We start from the raw sequence: 26,011 nt of genomic DNA on the forward strand, positions 1-26,011 counted from the left end.
AGCGGGCGCCTCTCCCTGTTGCTGCTAGCCCAGCAAGGCTGCTTGTTCGGGGCTCTCACGCGGGGAAAGAGACCCCTCCTTCGTTCCAGAACAGCGCACTCCCCTCGCTCGTCTCCTTCTCCTCGCTCCTTACAGGAGGGCAACCGCGTGGGCGATGGCGGCGCCGACGGACTGACTGGAAAGGCGGGAGAGGCGGTATCCAGCCTGCCAGAAGATGTATTGAGCCGGGCGGTGGCCGTGGAGCTGGGCGGGTCGCTCTGGCCGTCCGCTTGGGGTCTCGCTTGCTCAGCCGCCGGGGAAACGGTCTCCCCTCCGCGCTCTTGTCACATTTATGGACGAGCACCTGAGTCTTCTGCGCTCGCCGGCCGCCCCGTCTTCCTGCAAGCATTCGAGGGGCGGCAGCAGCAGCAGCAGCGTCGGCGTTGTCGTGGGAAGCAGCCACCATAACTTGGGCTACAGCGAACAGCTCTTCCCCGAAGGCGCGCTTTCCGCCCCTGAGGAAGGGCAGGAAGAAGAGGAGGGCGACGCCGGGGACGAGGAGGAAGAGGAGGAAGAAGAAGACGACGAGGAGGACGGGCAGTTGGAGGGTGGCATGACTGTAGTGGGTGGAGAGGACCCCCTTATCGATGAAAACCAACATCCCCATGCCCTGCTGGGAGGGGAGCGTTATGACCACCCTCTCGGCCATTCCCTGCCTCCCCACAGTCATCACCAAGTGGGCACCGGTGGAGAGGAGCATGAGTGTTGTGAGAGGGTCGTGATCAACATCTCAGGTCTCCGCTTTGAGACCCAGCTCAAGACACTGGCCCAGTTCCCGGAGACCCTGCTGGGTGATCCCCGCAAGAGGATGCGCTACTTCGACCCTCTTCGCAACGAGTACTTTTTTGACCGCAATCGGCCCAGCTTTGATGCCATCCTTTACTATTACCAATCTGGAGGCCGCATCCGCCGCCCTGTTAATGTGCCCATTGACATCTTTTCAGAAGAAATCCGTTTCTATCAGTTAGGCGAAGAGGCAATGGAAAAATTTAGAGAAGATGAAGGTTTCATCCGTGAGGAGCAGAGACCTCTGCCTGAGAAGGAGTTTCAGCGCCAGGTGTGGCTCCTTTTTGAGTACCCAGAGAGTTCTGGACCAGCTCGGGGCATTGCTATTGTATCTGTTTTAGTCATCCTCATCTCCATTGTCATATTTTGTCTAGAAACCTTACCTGAGTTCAGAGATGACCGTGACTATGATAGTACTGCAGGAACATTTGGGACTGGGAGTAGTTCTTTTGTGACTGATGTTTTCACCAATACTTCTTCCCCAGCTACATCTATAGTGTCATCCTTCACTGACCCTTTTTTTGTGGTGGAGACACTGTGCATTATCTGGTTCTCCTTTGAGCTGCTTGTCCGCTTCTTTGCTTGTCCCAGCAAGCCCACCTTCTCCAAGAACATTATGAACATCATTGACATTGTGGCCATTATACCTTACTTCATCACCTTGGGCACTGAACTGGCCGAGAGGCAGGGGAATGGTCAACAAGCAATGTCTCTGGCTATTCTCAGAGTCATCCGGCTAGTTAGAGTCTTCCGTATCTTCAAGCTCTCTCGGCACTCCAAAGGGCTGCAGATTTTGGGGCAAACTCTGAAGGCCAGTATGAGGGAACTGGGCTTGCTCATTTTTTTCCTTTTCATCGGTGTTATCCTCTTTTCTAGTGCCGTCTATTTTGCAGAAGCTGATGACCCCACTTCAAGTTTCAGCAGTATCCCTGATGCCTTTTGGTGGGCTGTGGTAACCATGACCACTGTGGGTTATGGGGACATGCATCCCGTCACTATTGGAGGCAAAATAGTAGGATCTCTCTGTGCCATCGCCGGTGTGCTGACTATTGCCTTGCCTGTTCCAGTCATTGTCTCCAACTTCAACTACTTTTACCACCGGGAAACAGAAGGGGAAGAACAAGCTCAGTACATGCACGTAGGAAGCTGCCAGCACCTCTCCTCCACCGAGGAGCTGAAGAAAGCTCGTAGTAACTCCACTCTCAGCAAGTCAGAGTATATGGTGATAGAAGAGGGAGGCATCAGCAACAGTGCATTCAAACAGGCTGCTTTTAAAGCAAACAACTGCTCTGGCACAAACAATCCCAACTGCGTGACTATTAAAAAAATCTTTACGGATGTTTAAAAGACACCCTTTCACAGAGATTGAAAGAAAATCACAGGAAGTTTGCCTAATCAGTATGTGTGAGGAACATGCATCGTTGTCAGTCTTTGTGCTCTTGCTTAGTACATATACTTTTCTGGTCCTCCCTTCTGAAGATAGAATATTTTTTTAGAAGAACAAAGGACCAAGGAGTTATTAAGAAAGAAGGTAGATAAGCTACACAAGAAATGTGTTGTTGCTGCGCCCTTTGGAAACAGGTTTTTATTCTGCACAGGTTGTTGCAGGGCATTGAGATTTTAGTGAGAAACGTGTTTGTCTGATTTTATAATGAGCAGCTACACTGTTGATTTGCTTTTCTTTTACGTATACACTTGTTGGATTGAAAGGAGCATAGTGTAAGGATAATGAATGTAACTGTGCTCCAGTGAATGAGAAAAATAAGGTGATATAAATGTCACCAACTATCTCCCATTGTAATGGGATGGCCACAATTGAAAATCTGATGTACGAGCTTGCAATCTTGATTTTTAAAAAAAAGGTTAGAGCCATGTGTATTCTGAATCTGCCCCTGACATATGCCGTATCACTTTAATACAACAAGGGAAACGCCTCCGTTGCGATTTTGGATTTCTTTGATCCCTGAATTCCCAAAGAATTGCAACTTTGAATCTGAAGTGCTACCTGAGTATTGTAGTATTACTTCTTCCTACACAGTGAGACTGAACAATTGACGGACTGACTCATCATATCCTGATGATCTGAATATGATAAATTATTTAGTTTTGAGTAAATTTCTAGTAGGCTTTTATTTTGATTGCAGCTTCAAAAAGCAAAAGAGGTATTTCCATAATTGTCCAATGCATGTAAGATAAGCGGTTGCATCTATCACAAGAAGATTAAAGTGAGAAACACACCTTGCAGCGGAAGTTACTAATTTGGACCTGAGTGGTACAGTTTCCATAGCAACTTTGGTTTCCTGGGAAACTCCCAAAGGTTGTCACAGCATCCATTCTTTCCCTCCCTCAGTCTTCTGCTGTTTCTATAGTAACCATTCCAGATGGTTCCAACTTCTGTGGCTCCACAGAAAAGCTGCTGCTCTGATAAATCACACAGACACACACAGACACAGACACACACACACACACACACACACACAGAATTGTACACCATTAATCCCTAAGAGATTTAGTTGTGGAAGTTAAGCATTATTCTGTATGTATCATTTTTAGATGAGCAAAATTTGAGATGGCTGCACATCATGAAGAAAAGAGTTAATATGGATTTTTAAAATAACTGTACTTCACATTATAATATAATTAAACACCAAAAGCAAAGAATTTATCCCCTGCCAATCATCCACATCTCTTGCACTTTGATACCTGGAATTAATTCTAAATGAGTTTCCAGAGTTACCTGTACAACTGCATAGAAGGTTTAAAAAGATGGCATTGCACTCTTCTTTAATCAGAATAAATCATATAATATTGATTTATAATAATTCTTTATTGCATATGACCTAGCATTATGCAAAAAACCCTCTTTTTCAAAGCATGTACAGCATTCAAGATCAAGACCAAAACATTGATTACAAAAGGATGCAGATCTGGAACATAATGGTGATGAAGTATTGGTTTAAAAATACTTAAAAGTCCTCTGGGAAATGTATATCCATCTTCTCTCAAGTACACATCTGCGGCTATGGAGTATCAGACAGACACAGGTGAGCTGTTTGCTATGCAGTTCAAGGAGAATTGCTTTCCCTAAGATAATTTGTGAAGATGTCATTTTGTGATCAGTAAGGAAAAATAATGGAATTAAAACAAAAGTCTGTTGTGTGCCTTTTATAGATGACATACAGCTTTATTTAATTTTAATAACCTAATCAATTTTAAGGATTTTATTATACTCTTCATTTGTTTTAGTATAGGTCTCTCACCTTTAATTTTAGAAACACAGAAAAACTGTGTTGAAAGATAGCTTCTGCTATATCTGATTTCAGAATATTTAATTGGCTCTACATCTCTATGAAGTACAGTTTAATTTGCTATATGCTGATGCTTCTTAATATTCCTTTCCATAATACTTTATTATATTTAACGTTAGTTCTTATACAATTTTGTAGACTTAATTGCATGTTTTGGGAGGAAAATGGAATTTGTATGTGTTGGTCCCATGCAGTATTTATATCTACTTTGTTTTTTAAAAAAATCAAGAAGTTCAGTTCACTGCAAGAAATTACTTGGCCATATCCTCAGCTATCTGTGACATTATATGGAGCTTTGTAATTTCTGCCAGATGATAATATCTGTAGGATCAGAGGACTTTGCTTATGTGTCTATGAATTTCACATTTTTATATATCAGGTTTTACAGAGAGGATAAATACAGTAATGAATGACTATTTCATCCTCAAATCAAATTTATTAAACGTATACTATTAACACAGACCAAAATCTATTTGGGTAGGATAAACATTTAATATGAGCTTTGACATTTTCCCATGAACACCTTCCCCCACCATTCTGTTTTCTTTGTCCAAGTAAGTGTCCCGTTGCTTATTTAGCCAAAGTAGCATCATCAATGTGGAAGAGATAGTACATTTTAAAAAGTCCATAGTTAAGAGAACTACAAAAAATACTTAAGGAAAAAACTTTGGGGACAAATATCACAAATTCTAAGGAAGCTTAATGTGAGTGGCAATCTCTGCTGACTATTGGGATGATAAAGTAAGATAATGAAGAGAAGGATGAACGATGCATTCTGGAAAACATAATTACTTGCTGTTTAGAATCTTGAACAGAAACATTTCATGCTTCATTTTGTGATAGGTTTTATTCCTCGCAATCTACTTTGAAGTTCTTTTTGTCTCCAAAGAAGCTCATCAGGCAGCAGAGGATCTAATATTTAGCAGAATTATTTAGTATCATTCTTTGAATCTAGTTCATTATAATGAATAGGAACTATCAGTTCAAGAAATGAATAATGTATTGTATTTTGATTTCTCCCCTTTATTCTAAAATAATGGGAGTGAGACTGCTTTGTTTTTTATTATTAGTTAGGACACATGAATTTAATTCAGATGACACGTAAGAAGTGAGAACTGTTTTTATTGAAGGTTCTATCCACAAATGAAACAGAAAAAGATCATTTAAAAATAGCTCACTAAAATGGCTCCTTCAATTCTTTAGTAGCAATATCTTTATAAAATTGTCAGGTTGTTCAAAACAGATGTTCAGTTTCCTTTTTGGTTCATTTCATGTTATTTTATTTTTAAATTCATATTTATCATGAATATTAATGTTTTGTCAATAGAAATGTTAAAGATATGTATAAATTATCAAAATAATAACATACATTTCAATGGTAAATAATGAATAGGCTGTTAATGGGAAGCTTTGCCAACGATTCCAACAGAATATTCTTTGGATTCATTAGAATAGGATAGGGTTATCTTTATTCTGTTAATAATTGTAAAACCAATTACTCAGCAAAGCGGTAAACTATTTTTTCTGAATTAATTTTGGCAGAGATTAGATTATTGGGGATGCTTTAATTTGGATTAAAGTTGACCTTAGACAGTGGCTGAACTTCATGGCCGTTTAAATGCCCCCTAAATGATTCTGTTCAATTCAGTAATAAATCTAAAGAAAAGAATAGGATGCTACTTAATCCTATTTTATTAGTGAAATGTCAGATTGGCAATTACGAAAAAGAAAGTCAAGACAGGGACATTCAATTGTTCAAGAGAGAAAATGAAGCATTTAGAAATAGGGGAAGGCAGACGTTAGGTTTACTAGTGTCCAAAGGATGTTGTAATGCATTATTTACAGAGAGAATGCCAAATATCAGTATTTATTAAATGGAAAGCTCATTTAATTGTCTTTTTTGAGGCTACTACCAAAGTCAATCATGGCATATAATTAAAAAAAATACAACTGAGGGTCATCCATATATTACCAAGGGTACTAATGATTGTGTTTACCTCATGTAATACTTTCCCTCCATTTTTAATGCTCCGGTAAGAAATTGTCAGTTGCTTTCAATCAAGAAATAGCAATAATTTTTTCAAACTCTATTAGTTGTACATCCTAAATCACCCCTGATGTTTATCTGAGAAAAGAGTAAGGAGGCAATTAAATATTTTCCCTCTCCTATTGCCATTCTAAAGAAATTAATCCTTCTTATGAGTGCATTTCACCAAGAGTAGAAAATCTGTTTCAGATCTGTCTACATTATGTGCAATTTGGCATATAGCCAGTAAATGTAACTTGCATATATCAAAACTGTAGCATAAAACATCATCACTTTCTTGCCATGTCTAGAAATCGAGGACAAATATTTTTGTTTTGCTTTTGTTTAAACTGTAAGCCACTTCGTAGAATAGTTTTAAGGCCTAAAAAATGCCATAGAAATAATATTGTAATTAAATAAAAAGGAGATATTTCATTCATAGCATGCAGTGAGCACTGTAAAAACAAGAAATACCCAACAATTAGAGAAAATAAGAAATTAAGGGCTGACAAACAACACCTTTTTTCCTCAGAGCTCTTGCAGTTTCCCAGCCTCAAGTTTTAACTCTACCTTTGCAATTGGAACCGCAACGATAAAATACTTCACAAGGTAAGCAAGATATGGGACCTCATCAGAAACTTATAAAGTATGCTTCACAATGTGACTCCTACACCTCTTCCACCTTTCTTCTAATCAGTCTCTCCCAAGAAAAGCCATGGCTGTATGGAGCAACAGTTGCCCTTGTTTTCCCTTGTCCTTGCTATACAGTACTTACAAACTAATACCGTAACTCCCCATCCAGGGATGGGATTCTAGCGGTTCAGACTGGTTCGGGTGAACCAGTAGCTCTGACTATCAGCTGGGAGTGAACCAGTTCGCTCTGACTTAAATAGGCCCGCCCGCCGGCCTCTGCACTATACTTGCCTATATTTCCTTTTCTGAAGCCCAGCTGATCAGCGCAGCAGAGTGGATTGCCATGCCTCAGCTGTTTTCCTTGCCAGTAGTAATGCGGAAGGTGAGTTTTCTGTAAACTGCATGCACAAGGCATCAGGCGTGAAGCAAACTGGTTATTAAACCGGTAGGATCTCACCCCTGCCCCCATCCCTCTGCTTCACTCCACTAATGGTGCAGGGACTCTGGAGACCAATGAACCATAGAGAGGAATACTATATCTATTCTAGACAAACTCCTATGATCTGCTAGTGAAAGTAATGGAGACCACCACCTCTTTTCCTTGTAAAAAGTCTTCTCTGTTGTGACTGCTGACCAAATGTTCATTATGTATTCCTTTTTATCAGATGAGAGCCAAAGTAAATGGAGCAGAACAAATTGAAACTGCAGGCAACAGTTTCCTTCCTTACAGCAGATGGGTGAGTATCATTGTAATGACTACACTGTCAACCTCAACAGGGGGAGCTTTAAACACAAGTAGCATTGAACGAAAGTCCATCTTTTTCTCACTCTGGTCATTCATGCGTCATTCTTAGGAGTTGCTACTTGCTTCTGTTCCCTCTTATTCATCACCATCCTCTGTTTTTCTTATCTCCACAGGCTACCAGGCAGCCATTCAACATTCATAGAGGCATAATATTATACAGACCACCAGTAAGGTTAACAATTAGAAGTGGAAATTACCAATGGGGATTCAACTGTGTGCCTCTGTGGAGTTGCTGGCTTCACGTTCCCAGTGCTCATGTTTCCAGAGCAGTGTTTCTCAACTTTAGCAACCTTAAGATGTGTGGAGTTCAACTCCCAGAATTCCCCACACAGAAGGCTGGCTGGGGAATTCCGGGAGTTGAAGACCATACATACATACATACTTATTTATTTATTTGTTTGTTTGTTTGTTTGTTTATTTATTTATTTATTTATTTTGTCAAGCGTGTATAAGATAATAGATATAAGTAAATACAAGATTATGAATACATAAAATGGATAGGAATAAATGAGGTTGTTAGGACAAGGACGATAGGCATGTTGGTGCGCTTATGCACACCCCTTACAAACCTTTTAGGAATGGGGTGAGGTCAACAGTAGACAGTCTAAGGTTAAAGTTGTGGGGGTTTGGGGAAGAAATCACTGAGTCAGGTAATGCATTCCAGGTATTGACCACTCTGTTGCTGAAGTCATATTTTCTGCAATCGTGTTTGGTACGGTTTACCTTAAATTTGTATCTATTGTGTGCTCGTGTATTGCTGTGGTTGAAGCTGAAGTAGTCATTGACAGGTAGAACATTGTAGTAAATAATTTTATGTACTACGCTTGGGTCAGACCGAAGGTGACATAGTTCTAAGCCGTCTAAGCCCAAAATCTCAAATCTGGTGGCATAAGGTATTCTGTTGAGGACGCTTCTCGTGAAATATCTCTGGACTCACTCAATTGTATTAATATCTGATATGGAGTGTGGGTTCCAGACAGATGAGCTGTATTTGAGAATTAGTCTAGCAAATGTTTATTAAATCTTAATAAATATATAAATTTTAAGGTTATTGAGTTTGAGAAACATTGTTCTAGAGTAATATAATAGGTACAATGTAGCCTAGCGTAGACATAAGATAATGAGGAATATTGGTTTTATGATATAAACTGTATATCTCTTGTAGTATTTAAAGGCATAGTTTCTGCATAGGCTTAGGCATGGCCTCATCACCACTCTACTATGTATCAGTTAGAGGTAACCATGACTTTAATGATGTTTAATAAAAGCTGTGAAGCTTTGTTTTCAGCCGTGCCTGGTTTCTTATAAGACCTGATAGAAAGATAATCATTACCTTCCCAGTTGTTACTGTTGTTTGTATGAACTGGAAAGACATATTAATCATAATTTGGGTAACACCAGCAATTGCTGACAAATGAGTATTTACGTACACCCGTGGATTTGGCAAAATGAGAGATGGTGTGAATATGTTACTCTAATGTCTCAGATGCATGTTTAGCTGTTCTGGGTCATTTCTGATCCTGGGGCCATGATTGAATTTGAGCTTTTTACCCATCTAAGTCTTGGCTACTTCATGTTGGCTTCATTTGGGAGTAGTAGAGAGTATGGCACCTGTCCAGGAGCCCTCTCTGTGCTACAGATAATGGAATTTGTAATCATATACCCGCAGAGTAGAGGATAGGGAGAAATGATAGCTCTGGCTACTGACCTGGATACCTATTGCTTTCTGAAAGTAGTAGTAGTTTCCTATGAGATGTCCAGGATCTAAGGTGTATTTTATGGATACCTCTCCATGAGATGATTTTAAACCACATTTTGTGTTTCCCATTCCCCTACATACTGAACCAATGGGCAGTTTACAGAAATTTCTCCTCTGCATTTGTTGTATTAACTTTCTTTTTTCCTTGGATGTATGTCCCTTCACCTTTCCCTTGAGAAAGGATGGATTTCTTTCCAGAGAAATATGTTTCTTGAATACTGAATCATTTCTCTTAAGGGAATTCTTAAATACAGGTTTGCAACATCATAGTGGCTTAAGTAGGAAAAAGACCCTGTAATATCCTAATGTATAAAGATTATACAGCAACTGAATGCTTGACATTATGCATTATTTGGCCAACTCTACTTGCTGGTTTATTTCTGTTTGCAAATGCTCAGATTTAACTTCAGAAAGATTTACCTTATTATAGTATTTTGGGAAATTAATGGAGAAAAAGCATTTTATTGCTATTTTTCCATGCATGTATAATGTAGAGCATTTTCCAATGCCATAAGTATGTCTTTCAATGCTGGTATGTTTGCATCTTTTTCTTTAATTATTGCTGTGTTCTTGGCTATGACCGTTGAACATAAGATGGAGCAATGTTACCCTGAGTTTGTTGTGATATAATAGCTATTTGATTCCTATAATAAAGAATGGTCAATATCAATCTTACCAATAGTATTTGAACTTTCTGAACAAACATGCAGATTCTGTACTAAGTTTTATGCTTGGTTTTCAGTTCAAAATTGCACGAGCAATGCATATGTTACAGACATTAGCACACAAAAGGGTATATGTTAGGAAAGTCTGTAAATACATTGAGGGACAGATGTATATGATGAATTTGTTGTGGGAAACATGTATGAACATACATGTATATCAATTTTCATGCTTTAAAAAACAGTTTGCAGAGAGTGTGGAAACTGAAAGATCAAATATTTCATGTTTTATAATATTTTGTGTGTATATTACTGTGTATGTATAGAATATGTATATGTACTGACATACATGCACATGCACACATTATTTATATGTATGTATGTATGTATGTATACATAAGTACATAAATAGTAACAGTGCTGTTATGCAATAGTAAAGGTAGAACTTACTAGCATTAGGATTCGTCTGGTTTTAATTATGCTTTGCTTATGGAATAAATGCTATATGTAATGTAGGTTAGTAGGAAAAAGAAAAAGATATTGTGTTTTGCATTAAACACTGTACGCATGTTTCTTACTGCCATGTTCTATAATAGCTATGTATATGTTAAACAGTAACTAGGTTTCTTGAACAACAGTCATTGCTTCATACATTTAGTTTATTTAATTTATATCTAAAATGCACTAAATTGACAGCAAAACATTTTACAAACAAATGTAAACTTTCATGTGATCCCAGCCTTTCATTAGCTTATATAAACATGCTTTTGGAAGATCCTCATGCCTTACAAAGTGCTTCTGGGGAAAGCTTTTATTGTATAATTAAATGCCTCCTTCACAACTTTTTATAGGGTTCAGATTAATTGTCTCCCATTTGTAACCTTTGTATTTTTCCTCATAATTTATGTTTATTTTTCTTGTACATAAAAGTCTCTTAAAAGAGTAGAGAGACAGAATGCCTGCCAATGTCTTATATTAAAAGGACAAGGCACTGTGCTAGAAGTGTCCATGGTGTCTAGATTGATGAGATTTCATGGATGCAGACAATATGAGTACACATTTAATGCTCATCTGACTTTATTAAAAGGCAGTAATTCTTAAAAATGACAGTAGAAAACAGGAAATAGATGGGCATTTAGTAGTTTGTCCCAAACTTCTTAGGCTTTTTGAAATGACCAGGTATTGCCATTTGAAAGGTATCTGGCATTGGTACATGCAGCAACTGCAAACTTTGTCACAAGGTTGAAATATGCATTGCAATATCACAATGCATACTCTGTCCTTTGTGTACTTATATGCCACATCATAATGCAAATACAACAAAGTATGCACGTTTTGCCATTAGCTTCTCCTGCTCCCCATGAATCCCTGTGGTGTCTGGATAACAATAAAAAGTTTCAACAGAGACTCTGGTACAATATGCTCTCCAGTGTTAATCCTACTTTAAGCAAATTTTACATTAGCTGAAATTCTTATGATTATAAAAGGTACCTGAACCAAATTCTCATTGTAAAGTCTTGCCCAAAATGATAATGGCATGACTAATAATAGCAGATGCCATGTTAATTTTTCATAGAAAGCACCACAATCTTATTGTCACCTACAATTGGATACATTGCATGATTTTAATGATCGTGCTTAATGATTTTATTTTTATATGGGCAACAGAAATGGGTTGGATCAACCTTGTGACATAAAATAATGTATCTCAAGAATGATCAATGCAAAACTTATAGTACCATGACTATGAATTGAGATTATTAGCTTACCGGTATTTCAGGTATTCTTGTCAAGTTACAGAGGAATGCATCCAGAAATAAGATAATATTTAAAATAAAGGAAGATGTAGACAAATTATTTACTTGATAACAAGTATCCAAAAGTGTATTGTTAAAAGTGGAATAGGTATGGGCGTGAGAATTTGTACTTAGGTCTTATTTGCTGAATTGGACTCAAACAGCTATAATTTATTCGGTTTTCTGTATATAAAAAAGAAAGTTTACTGTTTTCTGTGTTGTATAATAGCTTCTTTCTTGTCCATTTAGTTTCTTTTCTGTTTCTTTTATGTGCTAGACATTATTAGCATTAGCTGTCTCTGTCCTGAAGGAGCGGGAGCAAGCAAGATAGTCCTGTCTCCTTCTCATTTCTATTTATGACACCAACTCCAGATTGATTGAAAAATATTGTATGGGAATAAAATGTATAGGTAGTCCTCAACTCACAGCAGTCATTTAGTGACCATACAAAGTTACAATGGCACTGAAAAATGTGACTTACAACTGTTTTTCATCGTTACAATCTTTGCAGCATCCCCATGGTCATGTGATCACAATTCAGATGCTTGGCAACTGGTTCATATGTATGACAATTGCAGTGTCCCAGAGTCATGTGATCACCGTTTGTGGCCTTCTGACAAGGTTACTAACTTATCAACTACAGTGATTTACTTAACAACTGTGGCAAGAAAAGTTGTAAAATGGGGCAAAACTCACTTAACAAATGTCTCACTTAACAGTATAAATTTTGGGCTCAATTCTGGTCACAAGTAGAGGACTACCTATATTTTATTATTGAGATACCTCCCTGAAGGTCTGCTACAAATGATCACTCTAAATATTGGGGCTGATAGCAGATGGCAGAGGTTTGCACTAGTCCTCTTTCATCTCAACGGAGGTAGACAATTCCCAATTTTAATAGAATTTGAAAGTGACTCCTTATTTCTTTTTTTTTTAAGTAAACCTCCTCACTGCAGGAAGGAATATTAGCATTTGTTTAGAGTTCTTGGCTCTGCTTTCTTTTAATATAGCCTTCATTATTCTTTCTATGCAGATATTTGAGAGATAAAGTATTACATCTGTACTATTTATCTGATTAGACCATCATCCTTCTTTGCATATCTTCCAAGCTCCACAGGAAACTTAACAGACTAAAATGTATGGAACTTTTTAGCCCTAGAACATTCTCAGAATATCAGATTGGAAAAAATGACCTGAGACATAAGATCAAATAACAAGCAACTCATGGGGTTCCTTGAGATCGCATTAGTATGCCACCTGTTCCTATTGTATTTAGGCATGTTAACATCAGCAGGTCATTAGAAAAGGAGGGGAAAATGGTATGAATAGTTAATGTGCTTCGGAACAGAGCAAACCACTCTACACTGTTTTGCATCCTATACTACTATATAGTCATTTGTAAATGTACAATAAAGAGATGTGATATGAATGTAGGAGGAACAAAGAGAAACATCGGAGCTGCTTGCTCTTTTGAGTTAATCTTGCTCCTTGTTAATTAGCCATTTTGATGCCAGGTTTTTACATCTCATTGTTTTGTATCACATTTGTTTGTTTATTTGTACATACATACATACATACATACATACATACATACATACATACATACATACATACATACATACATACATACTACACAACTCCAGTGCTAGAAATGGGGCAAATAGATACTGTAAGGTTGTGATCCAGTTGGCAGGTTGTTTGTTAGTAAAAGTATATTCAGAACTGTAAGAACACCAGTGCTTCCAAACCACGTTTTTCCTAATTCCTTTTATTTCATGTTGGGGTACAAGGAGGTGAATATAAATCTTTAGTTCATTAGAGGAATATATTAAAATTTATTCAGTAGAAGATCAAAGCTCATTTTCCCCTCTCCAAACATTCAAGTGTGAAAATCCTCTCCATTCTTCATTTCATCTTTCTTTTTTTTATGAATGGTGCCATGCTTTAGTAAATGTACCTTGACTTGTAACAGATGGTAGGAAATTTTTGACTGAAGCATGCCAGTGTGGTTCAGACTGCCTATATTTCTCATCCGTTCTTTCCTTCCTGTTTTGATCAGCAGGATCTAAAGATTGAATTGCTTGAAAAGCTGTAGAAAGTAGAATAGGCAACTCATTCTTTTTTTAATGAACCAATCTTATTTGTTTATTTGTCTCTACTGTTTTCCTGACTGTGGCTGAGTAACCATATCATACTAAATTGTGATTTATTTATTTATTTTACTAACAGTGGTTTGTAATATGACTTACAAATTACAATTGGATGAGTTTGCAACACATTAAGACATTAAAGAATTCACTTCATTGTGCTTTAGGATTGTGTCTTTCTAGCTATATTTAAAAAAAAGGATTAAAAAAAATTCCCAGGAAAATTAGGTTGCATATACAATATGGTTCCTCCTCCTCCTCCTGATATTTATTGTGTCCTAACAATATTGTGAGAAAGAGCAGCCCCTACCACATCTTCACCTTACCCCAGTGTCAAGACCAGCTAATCATTTATGGAGGAACAGTTATGCCCTTACAACAGATGCCAGCTTGCTGCTGAGGCAAACTGGTGCCAGGTCCAAGAAATCTGCCTAGAAATTATTGTTTTGTATCATAATTTGTGTGGATGAGAAGCATCAAAGCCATTGACAACTTTCAGGTTGTCACTTGGCCCACTGCTGGATTGTTTACTCCCAGGTTTAGTAAACCTGGTGGGTCTGTGCCTCCATGGACATTTTTGTCTTGGCTGTGAGAAAATAGAACTTCCTTTTCCTTTCCTTCCCCTTCCTCTTCCCTCTCCCTGCCCCTCCCAGCGGCCTCGAACAGCTGCAGCTCCATTCTTATGCAAAGATAGTAACTTTCACCATCTTGTTTTGAGATGCAGCAAGAGGAATTCTGTAGAGACAGTGATATTTTTTTGAGAAGGGAATAAAAAAAAACTGCTGAAAAAGGAGAAAAGCTCAGAGATTCCTATAAATGTTGTTGGGTCAAATTCTTGGACCAAGAACTTGGTTCAAGTGGTTTGAACTGAAGATAAAATATGTCTTGAGCATTTTCAGTGCAGAAGAAAAAAAACACTAGTTTCGTTCCAAGTTTAAGATGAAATAGGGCTATTTTGAGCGCTCTTGTTTCAAGTCTGCTGAGAATCTTAAGTCCTGTAATAGGCTTTAAAAAAAATCAAGAAGTTGCAATTGGCTTAGTTTTTCAATTTTTCTATCCATATACCTACTAAAATAGCAAGAAAATGTTCTTTAGTCAGGACTATAGGTCACGACTGCATGAAGGGATGGGGATAGTGAAGAAGAAACTAACATTATTTAAGTACATGTTCAAAGGCAATGATGGCAATGGAACCAATTATTGCCCTGCCTGCATTCAACAGATTGTTCAGGTATGATTGTAGATGGCTGATTGTGAATGAGGGAGATTGCTATCCATTGGCTGCGTAATTGGTTGATTTGATCCTTTTGCATAGTTAGAATTCAGGGATTGAGTAATGTGTGCATTGTACTCCCTGCTATGCTTTCTTTCCTAACTGAGGCAGGTGCAAAGATGTGTGCATTGCACTGGGAACTCTACATAAGTATTGTTAGCAATGTTGATAAGATGTTCAAGAAATTGAGTGCAAAGATTATGTTCCTTTAATTTATTTGTTGAATGTGTGCATATTCTTGGTAATATCAAACTTACAGACTGCCTGCTGAATGCAAATACTTTCTTCTTAAGCTTGTTGAGTGTCTTTGGCAGATTGCTAAGTGCAGCAATGTCCATTATGTTTATGGATCGACAAAGGAGAGAAGCTGTCTTTTTCCTATTATTGCTCTTGAGCTGGGCCAAATCGAATCATGCTGTGTGTTATTCTTGGATGAGTTTCTGTGACTTTTTATAAAATGACAGGGCAAATAAGTGTCTTAAAAGCATAGTCTTCATACATAATTTTTAAAAAATCAGTACATTGACTCGGGTATTTTGTAGATTAGGTGGTAGGTAACAGTCAGAATACCACCTAATATACAGCGTCAAAAGCAAGGAACTTTTTTCAGTTCTTCAAACCTGTTGGTTTCACTAGTAATAAATATTAATAAGAGGTCTATGGCTGGAACTGCAAAAGATATTTGAGTGTTCAAATTGCAAATAGAGAGGAAATGTTAGTCCATTATATTTATTTCCAAATAAAAACTCATAGTATAAAACTCCTACCCCTGCAGTTATCCCTATAATCCTATTTAAATTTAAATCCTATTTAAATTTTTATACACTTCTCTCCAACGCTGCTGTTTAATTTATTCATCTATTTGGGATGTAGATTTATAACTTTAATTGTTCATTTTCTGAACCAAAATAATTAAATAACTCATTCACATATCCATACACACACAAAACAAACACATCTGTCCAAGTTTAAAATTCAGCTGCCCAGCTGAAGATTTTAGGTCAGTTGAGGTGGGAAAACTGTCACAAATAGTACTTCAGTTTATGTGATTGTTTTGAAGCATTACAGTTTCCATCATTTTTTTATTTCCTCAGCTTCTTGGTACTTTTTCTCTCGAGTGCTGATGCTTTATTCAGTTCACTTGGGAGAACCTCTTTTTTTAGGGAACAATCTCTAATTGAGTCATAATCTTCATTCTGATCCTTTCCCACCTGCTGCATAAGATGGAATCTGCCAGAATGAGCCATTCTCTCTCTGCTTCTGGTCCTGAGTGAGTCATGTCCTCAATTTTTCATATATGTTCATAATACTATGACATAAATGTATATAATAACACTGATAACAATACAATGACAAAAGCCCTGAAGATTTATTAAAGGCCAGCTGTCTTTCTCTCAGATATGTTGTTGGCTCTTCTAGATTAAAGAAATTTCAGGATATGTTTATGTTAAACAGAAACAGAATAACAGTTGGAAGTGACTTTGGAATCTTCTCATCCAACCCCATACACAAGAGACCCTATACCATTTCCGACAAGTCACTTTCTAGTCTCTTCTTAAAAGCCTCCAACTTCTGAAGGCAAGCTGTTCCACTGGTTAATTGTTCTTGGTATTAGGAAATTTCTCCTTAGTCCTAGGTTGCTTCTCTCCTTGTTTGTTAATTTCCGTCCATCGATTCTTGTCTTGCCTTCTGATACTTTGAAAAATAGGTTGCCCCCCCCCCGTTCTTTGTGTCAAATATTGGAACACTGCCATCATGTCACCACTAGTCCTTCTTTTCACTAAACTTACCATACGCAGTTCCTGCAACCATTCTTCGTATATTATGTTTCTCAGATTCTAGGCGAGTTCTAGACAACATGCAAAATAAGTGGTAGAAAAAGTCTGCATTAATTAATTAAGAGTTTAGCCAATAATTGAGCATGTAATTGTGATCCAGATCAGATCAGGTTTGCATGCATGTTTTTCTCTACTGTAAAAGTGGGCCAGTTTAGCAAAAGATGAACAGTGTATAAATAGTATGCTCTGATGGGCAGATATTTTCCTACGTTTCAGGCAAAGGTATTTTATGAACTTGCTTGGAGATGATGAACATTTTATGGTTAATATCATTTTTAATATTTTTTACTTGTCTATAAGGTATGTATTTATATACTTACACAGTGTGCTGTATTTCACCTATACAAGATATTTTGTACTGCAAAGATGACATTGTCAGATTTGATGAAATATAGTGATAATTCAGGTCACCTGAATATGTTGGAGTCCGGCTTGGAAACAATGCAATGTGAAACAGTGTGGTAGATATTTTTCTAAGAGGAAGGGATTATAGTTTTGCAAAGCAGCTTTTGGGGGGGGGGGGTGCTTCACTTTATGCATCATCAAAATGAACCACCAGTTTGAAGCTTTGCATTATTTCTGTAGTTTTTGTTCCTTCAATCTCTCTCTATAGATCATCCACATCTAACCATGTGCAGTACAGTACAGGAGAAATAGCTGCAGTTTCTTTATTCACTAATAGATGGTGCTATAACAATTAGTCCTGGTAATCTAATTTCAGACTGCAAGAAGAGGAAAGGAAAGCCAAAAAGCGGGGGGAAAGGGAATACTTCCTTCCTTCCTTCCTTCCTTCCTTCCTTCCTTCCTTCCTTCCTTCCTTCCTTCCTTCCTTCCTTCCTTCTTTCTTTCTTTCTTTCTTTCTTTCTTTCTTTCTTTCTTTCTTTCTTGTATTTGTATGATTTATATAGACACTCATTTCATACATGACTCTGGGTGGCTTAACACAGATTAAAACAGAAACCCTATCATATGTAACATCTGGTCCCTAAGGAGAAACAACCCCTGCCACTAGTTGAAAAAAAATCACATTACAAACAACAGAACAACATCTACTTACCTGACACACCTGCTGGGGGAAGCAACCAGGTCTTCAGTGCCTTGCAAAAATCTAATTAGTACAAAGAGGGAAAAGGATGCCTGGACACTGAGATGCTGTACTTTTTTGGATTTTTATGTTTTGAATAAATCAAAAGGTTCAAAAGCAAATTAAAAGTGCCACAAAAGTGATGGTAGCAAGTGGAAAATTTGAAATAGGGAGAAGCAGGCAGGTATTGGAGCAAGACAGTTTGGGGAGACTAGAAAGGGTTAGGAAAAGCAGAGAAAGATAAGGCTAGAAAGGCAGAAGGAGATTAGTGGGGAAGGGAAGTGCAATGGAAAACAGGTGGGAAGGCTAGTGCTGGGTTGGCTAGCGTGGAGAGGAGAAAACTTTAGGGGAATTGGAATTTGCTTTTGGGGCCATATCTGACATGCATTAGGCAGATGCATGTCTCTCCCAGAGAACAGTGTCTTTAGAAAGGAACAAGGGAGATTAGGGTTTATGGTTTACGGTTTATTAGGATTTGTATGCCACCCACTCTCGAGAGACTCAGGGCGGCTTACAGATAAAAGCAGGAAAGGGGAAATATATAAAAATTAAAAAGAACAGACATTAAAATTTCACAACATTCATATAGCTTAGAATGGGGCTGAATAAATCAACAGCCCCAGGCCTGCCAGAACAGCCAGGTTTTAATTGCTTTGCGGAAGGCCGGAAGATTAGTAAGGGTCCGGATCTCCACGGGGAGATCATTCCATAGGGCTGGAGCAGCTACAGAGAAGGCCCTCCCCTGGGGAGTCGCCAGCCGACATTGACCGGCAGATGGAATCCGGAGGAGGCCTAGTCTGTGTGATCTTATAGGTCTCTGGGAGGTAAATGGCAGGAGGCGGTCTTTCAGGTAGCCAGGTCCTAAACCATGTAGGGCTTTAAAAGTAACGACTAGCACCTTGAAACGTGTCGGGAGACCAGTGGGAAGCCAGTGCAGCTCGCGGAGGATAGGTGTAACGTGGGTGTACCTAGGGTGCCATAAACAATATTTACTCTTGTGATACAAGCCCCATCTCTTATCTACATGAGTTGTAATGTCACAAAGCAGTAGGAGTTTGCAAAGTACTGTTTTGTCATTCGACAAAAATAGATAAACCCTGTAGATGCCACTGCTCAGAGATCAGGATTAACTCTCTTCTGTAATGGACACCATTGCTTGAGGCATATCTGGCAATTGAACCTTTTTATCAGAATGGGCTTTTCCCCTAGAGAGCTTCAACCCAGGAGCTGAATATCTCTGCATTGAGAGGTATGTGCGTGCTCTAACTATGGATTTCACACCCTGAATCTGACATTTAGATTGGATAGCCTGGAAGACACTTCTAGCTTAGATTCCAGGAAGGATTCCAGGAAATGTTGCAGGTAATGGGGAAAAATACTAGACATGCATTTTTTTTAAAAAAACAAAAACCTCAGGACTGTAATGTATGTGGACACTGAAATTTTGTTAGAAAAATGAATGAATGGATACTTCATTTGGCCAAGTGTGATTAGACACACAAAGAATTTGTCTCTGTTGCAGCTCTCACTGTACATGCACAGCAACAGAGTAATAATAATCATAATGATACTAATAAGAGGACGTAGTAGAGAAAATAAGAAGGATAATAATACTACAGCCATACAACATGGGTAGATATACTTAGACATAAGACAATATTGTGAGGATTAATTGTTCAGAGGAATGATGACATGAAGGAAAAAAAACAGGCTTGTGTTTAGTTGTTTTGGCAGGCAGTGCCATATAGCGGCATCGTGAGGGGAAGAGTTGAAACACTTTATGTCCAGGATGTGAAGGATGTGCAGATATTTTCTCAGTCCTCCTTCTGACCTACACAATACGCAGGTCTTCTATAGAAGACAGCCTGGTTGCAGTTATTTTTTCTGCAGTTCTAACTATTCATTGGAGTCTGTACCTGTCCTCAATAATTCCTCTGTAAAACTCTATACTGAGGCAGTCTGAACTTCCTAAGTTGATGCAGGAAAAATATTCTTCGTTGTGCCTTTTTAATGATGGTTCATTAATGTTAGGTATCCATTTTAAATCCTGGGAGATTATAGAACTTGAAGGACTGTATTGCTAATACTGTGCTGTTGAACATAATAAGAAATGGTAGAGTAGGAGAGTTCCTCCTAAAATTCACTCTCTCATCTTCACAGTTTTAAGCCTGTTTAGCTCCAGATTGTTTCTGCTGCACCATAAGGCCAGTTGTCCAAACTTATGAGGTCACCATCTCAAATGAGACCAATGACTGTTGTATTCTCTACAAACTTCAGTATTTTAACAGGGATCTTAGAGATGCAGTCATTGGTATAGAGACAGAAGAGCAATGGGGAAAGCACACATCCTTCTAATGCAGGAGTCCCCAACTCCCGGTCCTTGGACCGGACTGGGGTGTGGCATGCCAGCAGCCAAGCTGTGGAAACAAGTGAAATCCCATCTGTAGGATCCAGGCAGCATGCAAAACCATAACCCCTCCAGTCCACAGAAAAACCTTTCTCCATGGAACTGGTCCCTGATGCCCAAAAGGCTGGGGGCCACTGCTCTTAAGTGCTAATCATCCAGGTGCTCAACGTGATTTTCCCTAGATTCATCTGTTGCTTCCTATCTGTCCAGCTATTCAGTTAGCTGAATAAATTTAGAGTGAAGAATTTCTGGAATGATGGTATTGAAGGCCAAGCTGAAGTTTACAAAAAGGACCTGTACATCTTTGATGGAGGGTTTCTAGGAAATTGGGATAAATAGTAGAGGGTTTGAAGCAAGAAGGGACATACCACATCTCTAAAGATGTGATTGAAGATGGGGACCAGTTGTTCAGCACAGGTTTTCAAGCAAGAAGGAGTTAATCTGTCTAGGCCTGGTGCTTTTTCAACCTTTTGTTTATGAAATAGGCCTCACACAACTTTTTTTAAGATCACCAAGGTGGAGTCTCAGATAGATAAAGATATGGCAGTGTAGGAGATTTAGTCACTGTTGATGTATCTGGGGTGTGGAAGGTAGCAATAGTTGACAATCATCTATGAAACCTATAGTAGAACATATTCCAATCACGAGGGGAATCTTGGTGCTTTCTGAGCTTGCTTGTTTTCTTGCAGACATTTCATTACCCAAACTAGGTAATATCATCAATGCAGATCACCTGCCAATTGTTGATTTTCTTCAGTAAGGGAGGAGGCTTGCTGTAGCCAATGATATTCTTTAGGCTTTGCTGGTTCATTAGCTGAGAACTGATTCTTCAGTTTTTCAGAGGGCAATTTGTCATTTCCTGCTGAACTGTTGCTTTATCTACTTTCAGATTTTTCTCCATTTAATTCTAATTTTCTAAACTAAAGCATGTGAATATGTGTTATAGAGGACGAGCTATGAATTTTGCTGGTGGAATTTAAAACTGTCAGGTCAGCAAAGTTACTTAATTATATCTAAAATCTTATTTTATTTTGGGGAGCGATAAGTACACATGTACAGAGAGAAATTTAATTAAGAAAAACTAGACGTAGATGAATAAAACTTTTGGAGCTGCAAATTGAGCAATAGCATGACTTGCATTACAGATGGTCCTCGACTTACCACCATTCGTTTAGTGACCATTCGAAGTAGTGAATGTACATTTGCATTGAAAAATGACATTTTCACACTTATGACCATTGCAGCATCTCCATTCTCATGTGATCAAAATAAGAATATCATATTTACGATGGTTGCAGTATCCCAGAGTTATGTAATCACCGTTTTCAGCCTTCTGACAAGTAAAGTGAATGGGGAAACCAGATTCCCTTAACAACTGTGTTACTCACTTAACTACTGCAGTGGTTCCCCTCACAACTGTAGCAAATAAGGCCTTAAAATGGGGCAAAACTCATTTAACAACAGTCTTGCTTAGCAACATAAAATTTGGGTTCAATTGTAGTCATAAGTCAAGGATTACCTCTATAGAGCTTATTTGCATGCTTAATGTAACCTTTTTTTTGTTTACCCATATTTTTAATTGGACAATGAAGTAAATCAATACAATTAAAAAAATTAAAATCTCTATTGCTAAACTCTAATATTTCTCAAAGAACATCACATTGTGCAACAGTGGTGTCAAATTCAATTTCATTGAGGGCCACATCAGAGCTGTGGTTGACCTCGGAAGGCCAAGTGGGCATGGCTGACTGGGTGGGCATGGCCAGCTTGATGCCACTCCCCAAAGTGCTGGCTTGTTTCCTCTTTGCACTGGGTAGACTGGGCTGAAGCCACACTGGCCAAATGTTTCCCCTTTGGATTGGGTAGAGTGGGCTGAAGTGACAGCCCTTTTTTCCTAGTTTCTATATTTTTTTACAAATGTGAAATTTTGTCCATCTCTTGTGATATTTGTTTATCTCTTATAAGATTTATTTGTTTCCCAAAGAAGAGTTGAAACTTCTAGACACACAGCTCTATATTAAGCAATCAAGAAGTGACATCATAGACATTATTTTGTTTTTCCTTCATTTTTTCCACACACTGAAGCTAGGGGAAAAGAATTGAGATGCTTTCTGGAAGATAGATGATTGCAGCGTATATCCCAAAAACCAGTTTGGCAAAAGCTAGATTCCAGAGTCCAGAAAGGGGATTTCATACTTCTAGCCCAGGCCCCACAGGGAGGCAATTTGATTTTTAATGGGGGATATTTGAACTTTGTTTAAACCAAGTTAATGGCCTTGAGCATGAGCATGAGCAGAGTTCACTTTTTGAGTAAAGTAAGAATTATATGTCATCGGGGCAGGGAATCAGGATTTTAAAGATGCTTAGGTGGCGCATGGTCAAAAAAAGATTGGGAACCACTGTTCTAGACTGATATTTCCTATATTCTTTCCTTTCCTTTATCAAATATCTAAATTATCCTTGTATCAGTAACCGTTTCTTTTGTTCTAGTTGATTTTCTTAAATGGAAGCATTATAGTGCATGCATTCTCTGTGTTCTCAGTCTCTCCACAAAGTTTCATTTTCTTCTGACAAATAGTGAGAATTTTCTGCACGATTTTTCATTATAACTGACTTCATGTGGTAGCTCGGAGGAAATGAGCTACAGAAGAAGTTATGAGCATCATATGAAATTTAGAGATCCAGTGCTCTTTTGTAAATGCCAGACTTACTGATCCTGAAAGTTTACAGTCTTTTCTTTAGACTGATAGAGTTAAGCATGGGATAATGCAAGCATTGATTTCCTTTCTTAATAGAAATGTGGGTATGTATAAGAATCAGTGGATCAATCAATATCAATGGGGAAGAAAAAAAAACGATGTTGAGTTTGTACATGTTACATTACTTGCCACATTCATGGCAGTTGTTGGTTGTTCTGGGTATGTGAGGTGCGGGGGGGGGGAAATCACACAGACGATCTAGTAATTCTGATGTTTATATGAAAAGATGTAAAAAAACAAGAGGAAATTTATTTCACTTGACTGAAAATAATCAACCAAAGATTTTATCTTGATCTACTACAATCTTGCTTAACAGTTCTGAAATATTTAGTTATATAAGAACACCCCAAAAACCCTACAAACAACATTACATACCTCCTTACACTTTAATTTTAAATGCTGCTTGAATTATGTTAGCAGGATAACTTCTGCTTGATTGCACATTTGGGAATGTTTTGCAATAACTCAGACCAGCCTACATCACCCTTAATATGTATTAGCTAGATTTATCTCACCCCAGTCTCTGTGGCTGCTGGACTAACCTAGACAGTAAAATATATACAGAAAGGAAATAACATGCTAAGAAGGCAAGAAGATTTGCATATGAATTGATTTTTAAAAGGCAGAAATTTGATCTTAGCATTTGTATCCCAAAATATTCCTGCTTTAAAAATTAATGTTGGGGCTGCAAAGCAAAGAAGAGAAAAGCAAAGCAAAGAAAAAAATATTGTTTACTTGGAGTCTGTAAAATATTTTCTGCATACACTGAGCCAAGGTGGCGCAGTGGTTAAATGCAGCACTGCAGGCTACTGCTAGATCAGCAGTTCAGCGGTTCAAATCTCACCGGCTCAGGGTTGACTCAGCCTTCCATCCTTCCGAGGTGGGTAAAATGAGGACCCAGATTGTTGGGGGCAATATGCTGACTCTCTGTAAACCGCTTAGAGAGGCCTGAAAGGCCTATGAAGCGGTATATAAGTCTACTGCTATTGCTATTGCTATACATAATAAATATATTTGTGCCATCAAAATTGATTGGCAGTAAAATGGTGTTAACACACGAATGGCACATATTTCAAAATCTTTGCATGAGTGACCTGCATCATATAGCATTAAATTTAGATGTGCCCATTTTAATTTTTTCATCTTAGAGGATGGAAATGTAACTATTCTGCATCACAATCATTATGCAAAGGGGATTTTGTTCTGCCTTTACAAATGTGTCATCGTTCAGTGCTTGAATATGTAATAAATGCTCTAATTTATTCTACTCAACAGATAACAGAAGATGGCTCAGTAAGTGCTACAGAACTCCATCAACCTTTAAACTATTTATTAAAAAAAAGAATGAAAGACACCAGGAAGAAGTAACTAATTATACTATAGCATCATGCGCAGAACTGAAGGATGGTCTTCCCTCTTATGCTCACTACGTTAATACTTAGCTCTGACTTTCTGTCTGTTTTGACACGAGTATTATACAGAAATGAACATCTTTTATATTGTAACAGAAATCAAATGCAACATTACAAATAAGATCACAGCTAAGGAAAAGGTGTTCAATTGTTTGGATGGTATATCTGTCTTCTCATGCAAGCTTTGGTGACTGGAAATTTAGTACAGGTAGTCCTCGACTTAAGACCACAATTGAGCCCAAACTTTCTGTTGTTAATTGAGACATCTATTAAGCAAGTTTTTTCCCATTTTACAAAATTTCTGACCACAGTTATTAAGTGAATAACTGCAGCTGATAAGTTAGTAACCTGGTTGTTAAGTGAATTTGTCTTCCCCTTTGACTTTGCTTGTCAGAGGGTTGCAAAAGATGATGATCCTATGACCCTGGGACAGTGCTTAAGGAGGAACCAGTTGCCAAGAAGACTGAATTTTGATCACATGACCATGGGGGTGCTGTGAAGGTCGTAACTGTAAAAAACAGTTATATGTCACTTTTTTCAATGCTGTTGTAACTTTGAACGGTCACCAAGTGAACTGCTGTAAGTCAAGGACTACCTGTATACACTGAACAGCTAATAAGCATTCCACATGCATTGACTGTTTTATACCAATTTATTTTAGGCGATACAGTAATGTGAAATGAATCACCATTCTGTGTTATTTTTAATGGATTTTTTGTTCATGTGACTGTTATTTATAAAGTGATATATTTGTTATAAAAAGATATACCGATTATTTTAGCCTTTGTACACAAGGAGAAATGATAGTTAAACGAATCCCCAAAGAAATTTGAACAATAAGCTCAAAAATGCGTGTGCCTTGTTTTAAAGCCTTTATTTAAATAAGGAAACCAAAATCAACAGGCATATATGTATTCATGGCTAGACTTAGCTGGAATCATCTTTTTCTTAAAAGATACACAATTCTTCCTAGATATTGTAGTGTCTATGCTGTTCACTGGATGTTTACTGAAAAGTTAATCCTATTTTGTTCAGTGGGGAAAAGGCCAGTTCTTCCTTAATGACCTTCTGGAATCACTCAGCCTTTATAGAGGTAAAATAAAGCTTGTCCTTGTGCCACTTATTTTGACAAAATAATGGTTGGATAATTGTAGAAGATGCTATCCCTAGGTAGAAAAAGGCTTGGTAAGCACCTGAGGATTGCAGTGTGTGTGTGTGTGTGTATGTATGTGTGTGTGTGTATGTATGTATGTATGTATGTATGTATGTATGTATAA

General features: G+C 38.0%; 1 protein-coding gene across 3 annotated transcripts; it reads left to right on the forward strand.

Moving 5' to 3' along the window:
- Positions 1-331: 331 nt before the first annotated feature.
- On the forward strand, positions 332-26,011 carry LOC106551980 (potassium voltage-gated channel subfamily A member 3). 3 transcript variants are annotated; one of them, XM_014070155.2, is made up of 5 exons: positions 332-2,356; positions 3,699-3,869; positions 6,692-6,768; positions 7,458-7,529; positions 24,598-26,011. In XM_014070155.2, the coding sequence occupies exon 1, from the start codon at positions 332-334 to the stop codon at positions 2,168-2,170; it is 1,839 nt and encodes a 612-aa protein (XP_013925630.2). In that variant the 3' UTR covers positions 2,171-2,356; positions 3,699-3,869; positions 6,692-6,768; positions 7,458-7,529; positions 24,598-26,011. The 3 variants fall into 3 exon arrangements, with proteins under 3 accessions (XP_013925630.2, XP_087575975.1, XP_013925632.2); XM_087719849.1 differs by having other exon boundaries at positions 332-2,223; XM_014070157.2 differs by having other exon boundaries at positions 332-3,869.

The sequence above is a fragment of the Thamnophis sirtalis genome, unplaced genomic scaffold (genome assembly GCF_051295495.1).
Source record: "Thamnophis sirtalis isolate CommonGarterSnake01/CBP01778 unplaced genomic scaffold, rThaSir2_p1.2 scaffold_7, whole genome shotgun sequence".
Taxonomy (NCBI): domain Eukaryota; kingdom Metazoa; phylum Chordata; class Lepidosauria; order Squamata; family Natricidae; genus Thamnophis; species Thamnophis sirtalis.

Excerpts from the sequence above, each read along its gene's own strand:
- LOC106551980 (XM_014070157.2), top strand. The coding sequence starts at position 332 with ATGGACGAGCACCTGAGTCTTCTGCGCTCGCCGGCCGCCCCGTCTTCC.